The 6666-nt window shown below is 71.1% G+C and overlaps 1 protein-coding gene across 1 annotated transcript in view; it reads left to right on the top strand.

Annotated features, from left to right (window-relative positions):
- Positions 1-6: 6 nt before the first annotated feature.
- The window catches only part of LOC118158349 (cadherin EGF LAG seven-pass G-type receptor 2-like), a gene marked incomplete at both ends in the record, with an annotated part of 7412 nt that continues 752 nt past the window's right edge, over positions 7-6666 (top strand). The window contains 3 exons of the mRNA XM_035312995.1: positions 7-3226; positions 4840-5484; positions 6416-6638. Coding sequence (XP_035168886.1) covers positions 7-3226; positions 4840-5484; positions 6416-6638 — 4088 coding nt within the window. The remainder of the gene's footprint in view (positions 3227-4839; positions 5485-6415; positions 6639-6666) is intronic.

Here is a 6666-nt window from a genome sequence, read left to right on the forward strand (position 1 = left end):
GGCACCGGGGACAGCGGCGTGGCCGGGCCCACCCCGCGCACCGGGGCGCACGGCGGCACCGGGGACAGCGGCGGAGCGCGGCCGCTCTCGGCCACCGGCGCTTCCAGCGGCACCGGGGACAGCGGCGGCGGCGCCCGGCCTCATCCCGGCCCCGGAGCGCCCGGCGGCGGCGGCGGGGACGGCGGCTCCGGGCCTGCAGCAGGCGCCGGCGCTTCCAGGACCGGGAGCGCTGGGGCTTCCCGCGGCACCGGGGAACGCAGCGGCACCGGGACTCTTGCGAGTGCCGGAGGCCATGGAGGCGCCGGGAGCACCGAGCGCACCGCGTGCACCAGCGGCACCGCGAGTCCCGGGGCCACCGCGACCGCGGGGGCCGCCACGAGCCCTGGGGCCGCCAGCACCACGCGGGTCCCCGCAGGCACGGGGCGCTCCCGCCGGCGCCGCAGCCCCAACACGGCACCGCAGTTCCAGCCCTCCAGCTACCAGGCGTCGGTGGCAGAGAACCGGCCGGCGGGGACGGCGGTGGCGCGGCTGACGGCGGTGGACCCCGACGCGGGCGAGGCGGGGCGGCTGCACTACGCCATGGCCGCGCTCTTCGACAGCCGCTCCGACGCCCTCTTCGCCATGGACCCCGTCACCGGCGCCGTCACCACGGCTGCCCCGCTGGACCGCGAGAGCAAGAGCACCCACGTCTTCCGGGTGACGGCGGTGGACCACGGGGTGCCGCGGCGCAGTGCCTTGGCCACGCTGACGGTGACGGTGAGCGATGCCAATGACCACGACCCAGCGTTCGAGCAGCCTGAGTACCGTGAGAGCGTGCGGGAGAACCTGGAGGTGGGCTACGAGGTGCTGACGGTGCGGGCCACCGACGGCGACGCCGGCCCCAACGCCAATGTCCTCTACCGCCTCCTCAACGCCGGTGGTGCCAACGAGGTCTTTGAGATCGATCCACGCTCAGGCGTCATCCGCACCCGGGGCCCCGTGGACCGTGAGGCCGTGGAGGCGTTCGAGCTGCTGGTGGAGGCCACGGACCAGGGCCAGGAGCCGGGGCCCCGCAGCGCCACGGCCACCGTGCGCATCATGGTGGAGGACGACAACGACAACGCGCCGCAGTTCAGTGAGAAGCGTTACATCGCGCAGGTACCCGAGGACGTGGCACCCAACTCGGCCGTGCTGCGGGTGACGGCCACCGACCGTGACAAGGGCAGCAACGCCCTGGTGCACTACAGCATCGTCAGCGGCAACACCCGCGGCCACTTCTACATCGACGCGCAGACGGGCGCGCTGGACGTGGTCAGCCCTCTGGACTACGAGGCCAGCAAGGAGTACACCCTGCGCATCCGTGCGCAGGACGGCGGCCGCCCGCCCCTCTCCAACATCAGCGGCTTGGTCACCGTGCAGGTGCTGGATGTCAACGACAACGCGCCCATCTTTGTCAGCACACCCTTCCAGGCCACCGTGCTGGAGAACGTGCCCGTGGGCTACTCCGTCATCCACGTGCAAGCCATCGACGCTGACTCGGGTGACAACGCCCGCCTGGTCTACACCCTCCTTGAGACCGGCGCCGGCTTCCCTTTCGCCATCAACAACAGCACGGGGTGGATCGTGGTGGCCTCTGAGCTGGACCGGGAGGCGGTGGATTTCTACAGCTTCGGGGTGGAGGCGCAGGACCAGGGCAGCCCGCCCATGGCGTCCTCGGCCAGCGTCAGCGTCACCATCCTGGACGTCAATGACAACAGCCCCGAGTTCACGCAGCGGGAGTACGGTGCCCGCCTGAACGAGGACGCGGCGGTGGGCACCAGCGTGCTCACCGTCTCCGCCGTCGACCGCGACGCCAACAGCGTCATCACCTACCAGATCTCCAGCGGCAACACCCGCAACCGCTTCTCCATCACCAGCCAGAGCGGCGGCGGGCTCATCTCGCTCGCCCTGCCCCTGGACTACAAGCTGGAGCGGCAGTACCTGCTCACCATCGCCGCCTCCGATGGCACCCGCCAGGACACAGCCCAGGTGGTCGTCAACGTCACCGACGCCAACACCCACCGGCCCGTCTTCCAGAGCTCCCACTACACTGTCAATGTCAACGAGGACCGGCCGGTGGGCACCACGGTGGTGGTCATCAGCGCCACGGACGAGGACACGGGCGAGAACGCCCGCATCACCTACCTGATGGAGGACAGCATCCCCCAGTTCCGCATCGCCCCCGACACGGGGGCCGTCACCACCCAGATGGAGCTGGACTACGAGGACCAGGTGTCCTACACCCTGGCCATAACGGCCCGCGACAACGGCATCCCGCAGAAGTCCGACACCACCTACCTGGAGATCCTGGTGAGCGACGTCAACGACAACGCGCCCCAGTTCCTCCGCGACTCCTACCAGGGCTCCATCTACGAGGACGTGCCCGCCTTCACCAGCGTCCTCCAGGTCTCGGCCACTGACCGCGACTCAGGCCTCAACGGCAGGGTCTTCTACACCTTCCAGGGCGGTGACGACGGCGACGGCGACTTCATCATCGAGTCCACCTCAGGCATCGTCCGCACCTTGCGCCGCCTGGACCGGGAGAACGTGCCGCTCTACGCCCTGCGGGCGTACGCTGTCGACAAGGGCGTGCCGGCCAGGCGGACGCCGGTGGAGATCCAGGTGACGGTGCTGGACGTCAACGACAACCCGCCCGTCTTCGAGCGGGATGAGTTCGACATCTTCGTGGAGGAGAACAGCCCCATCGGGCTGGTGGTGGCCCGCATCACGGCCACCGACCCCGACGAGGGCACCAACGCCCAGATCATGTACCAGATCGTGGAGGGCAACATCCCCGAGGTCTTCCAGCTGGACATCTTCTCCGGCGAGCTCACCGCCCTGGCCGACCTGGACTACGAGACCAAGGCGGAGTACGTCATCGTGGTGCAGGCCACCTCGGCCCCGCTGGTGAGCCGCGCCACCGTCCACGTGCGCCTGCGGGACACCAATGACAACAGCCCCCAGCTGAGGAACTTCGAGATCGTCTTCAACAACTACATCACCAACCGCTCGGGCAGCTTCCCCGGCGGCATCATCGGCCGCATCCCGGCCCGCGACCCCGACGTCTCTGACAGCCTGACCTACGCCTTCGAGCAGGGCAATGAGCTCAACCTGGTGCTGCTGGACCCCCGCACCGGGGACCTGCGCCTCAGCCCGGCCCTGGACAACAACCGCCCGCTGGAGGCCGTCATGAGGGTCTCTGTCTCGGGTAAGACCCCCTGGGGGGGGACCTGGGGAGAGGAGGGGGTGATCTGGGGGGGTTCCGACAGAGTTTGGGGCTGGGGAAGCCCCCGGAGGTGCTCCCCGCTGCCTCCTGCCCCGCGCAGGGAGGTTTTGGGGTGCCCCCTCCAGATCTGGGGACAGCCTGGGGACCTTTTGTCTGCCCCCCCCCCCCAGCCCAGAGGTCCTGGCAGGAGGCAGTCGGGGTCCCCAGCACCCCCTTTGCCCTCCCCGCCACCAGCCTCAGTCCTGGGGGGCCTGGGAGGGGCCCAATCCTGCAGAGCATGGATTTTTTTGGGGGGAGGGGGGAGTCCACAACCCCGTTGCATGGGTTTGGGGGGGCCCTGGGGCCCTGGGCCTGCGTCGCTCTTCCGATCTTGACGGCGTATGTCTCTTAGGGGGGGCAGCACCCAGTGTCTGGGGCCCAGGGTGGAATGGGAGGGTGCTGCAGGGGGGTGGGGGGGGCGACTTGGACGGGGGGAGGGGAGTGGCTCCGGTGCCACCCTGGGGACAGGGAGGGAAACTGAGTCACAGACACCTCGTGGGGCCAGGCCCCTCCTGCCCCACTGGTTCCATGTCGGGGGGGGGGGGTCCTGGGCCTGCACGTCCCCCCCCCAAGGGCCTCTGCCTTGCGTGGGAGTGACAGCGGGGGACAGGGACCCTGGTGGGGCTGTGACCAGGCAGCTTCGGGGGTCTGGGCTCACCCAGCGCAGTGGGAGGGGGGGCACAGCCACCATGTCCCACTGTGCTGGGGGAAACTGAGGCACGGGGGGGGTTACTGGGGGTTCTCAGTGCTCGGCCATGGGGAATCTGGGGGCAGGGATGGGGGGGGGGCAGCCCCAGCCCCCCATAGCACGCTGCCTGGTGCCGCGATGTCCCCCGTCCCCAGCCCCGCGTCCCCCAGCCGCCCGTCTGCTGCTCCTGCTCCAGCTGCACAAAGGGGTGGGGAGGGGGTCGCTGGCAGCCCCCCCGTGCCCTCCCCGCACAGGGGCTGGGGAACAAAGGGTCCGGCCATAGCTGGGCCCCCGCTGCCACCGCCATGGCAACGCTGCCCCCCCCCCCCGGCCACCAGCCACTGCCGTGGGGCCACCGCCTGTCACCGTTCCCGAGCCCACGTCCCCCTGTCCGGTGCCGCCCGCAGTCCCCACGTCCCCGAGCCGTCCCCAAGCCCTCCATCCGTCCATCTGCCTGCTGCCGGCGCTCTGCCCGTCCTCCATCTGTCCGTCTGCCCCTCCGCCACCCCAGCGAGGAGGAGGAGGAGGAGGAGGAGGCACTGCAGGCGCCGACCCCAGGGTGGGAGCAGCTGCGTTGGTGCCCCGTGGCCATCCCCATCGGGTGCCACCGTGGAGGGCGCAAGGAGGTGGCTGGTCACCCCGTGACCGTCCCCACTGGGTGCCACCGCAGTGACCACCACCAGCCAGGCGGTTGCCCCATGGCCATCCCCGTTGGGTGCCACCGTGGCTACCGCAGGGAGGTGGGTGGTCAACCCCTGACCGTCCCCACCGGCTGCCACCGTGGCGAACCCCACGGGTCGGGTGGTCGCCCCCCCGCCATCCCCGTCGGGTGCCACCGCGGTGACCGCGGCCGTCGTCCTGCCCGCAGATGGGGTCCACAGCGCCACGGCGCAGTGCACGCTGCGGGTGACGGTGATCACGGACGAGATGCTGAGCAACAGCATCACGCTGCGGCTGGCCGACATGTCCCAGGAGCGCTTCCTCTCGCCCCTGCTCAGCCTCTTCCTGGAGGGGGTGGCGGCGGTGCTGGCGGCCCCCCGCCACCGCGTCGTGCTCTTCAACATCCAGACGGACACGGACGTGGGGGCCGCCCGCATCCTCAACGTCAGCCTCTCGGTGCGGCTGCCGGCCTCGGCGCGCGGCGCCCGCTTCTTCTCCTCGGAGGAGCTGCAGGAGCGGCTGTACCTGAACCGCTCGCTGCTGGCCGCCATCTCGGCGCAGCGCGTGCTGCCCTTCGACGACAACATCTGCCTGCGAGAGCCCTGCGAGAACTACATGCGCTGCGTCTCCGTCCTCAAGTTCGACAGCTCGGCGCCCTTCCTGGCCTCCGACACCGTCCTCTTCCGCCCCATCCACCCCGTCACCGGCCTGCGCTGCCGCTGCCCGCCCGGCTTCACCGGCGACTACTGCGAGACCGAGGTGGACCTCTGCTTCTCCAGCCCCTGCGGCAGCAACGGGCGCTGCCGGAGCCGCGAGGGCGGCTACACCTGCGAGTGCCACGAGGACTTCACCGGTGAGAGCTCGGCGCTGGCCCCGGGCTTCCTCGCGGTGCCCGTCCCCACCTTGCTTCCCCCCTCGAGTCCTCCTCGTCCTGCTCCCCGCCAGCCCTCCGGCCTCCGGCCCTTCTGCTGCCACCCCAGTGCCACCCGGCCCCGGCCTCCCTCCCTCGTCAGCCCTCCGCACCCCTTCGTCCCCGCCGCTCCTCCGTGCGCCGTCCCCTCGCGGTGCGCCCCTCCGGCCCTTGCAGCATCCAGCCCCCCAGCCCCCCCCCAGCCCTCCCTTGCCCAGCCTCTGTCCTCCGTCCGTCCGTCCGTCCTCCATCCCCATCCTCCCCTTTGTCTCCTGCTGTTGCCTTCCTCCTTTCGTGCCCCCTCTGCTTCCCCCCTCCCACCCTCCAGCCCCCCAGCCCTTTTTCCCGTGACCCCTGAGCCCCCCCAACAGCCCTCCAGGTCCCTCTGTGCACCCCCCCCCCCCCGTTGTCCTCTCCTTGTCCCCTCCTCTCTGTCCCCTCTGTCCCTCCATCCCAGTGTGGTCCCTGCAGGATGTCAGGGCAGAGGGGACACCCTGGGGACACCCTGGGGACACCCTGGGGACAGGCTGCCACCACCACGTGGCCATCTGCCTCCCCCCTACGTGTGGATCTGCTGGGGGGACGCCACACTCGCAGGGTCACCCTGGGAGCGGTGGCATTGGGGACCCCCAGGCACCCCCAGCCCCCTGGGGGGGGGGGGGGCCGCCCGGGGGGGGGGGGGGTGGGGGGGGGGGGGGGCTTTGTCTCAGTTGCCGTGGCGACGGAGGCGGTTGCCACAGTGATGGAGCTGGGGATAAAGAGGCTTTGGAGATGCAGTGGGGGGGGGGAGAGGCGAGGAGGGGACCCCCAGGGCTTGGGGGGGGGGGAACGACCCCGGTGCCGGGGGGGCCGGTGCCAGGGTGCCCTCGCGCAGGGGAGCACTGCGAGCTGAGCGCCCGCCGCGGCCGCTGCGTGCCGGGGGTCTGCCGCAACGGGGGCACCTGCGTCAACCTGCTGGTGGGGGGCTTCCGCTGCGAGTGCCCCCCCGGGCACTACGAGAAGCCCTTCTGCGCCATGAGCACCCGCAGCTTCCCCCCCCGCTCCTTCGTCACCTTCCGCGGCCTCCGCCAGCGCTTCCACTTCACCCTCGCCCTGACGTGAGCTTGGGGGGGGGGGGGGGGGGGG

The sequence above is a fragment of the Oxyura jamaicensis genome, assembly GCF_011077185.1.
Source record: "Oxyura jamaicensis isolate SHBP4307 breed ruddy duck chromosome 26 unlocalized genomic scaffold, BPBGC_Ojam_1.0 oxy26_random_OJ72662, whole genome shotgun sequence".
Classification (NCBI taxonomy): domain Eukaryota; kingdom Metazoa; phylum Chordata; class Aves; order Anseriformes; family Anatidae; genus Oxyura; species Oxyura jamaicensis.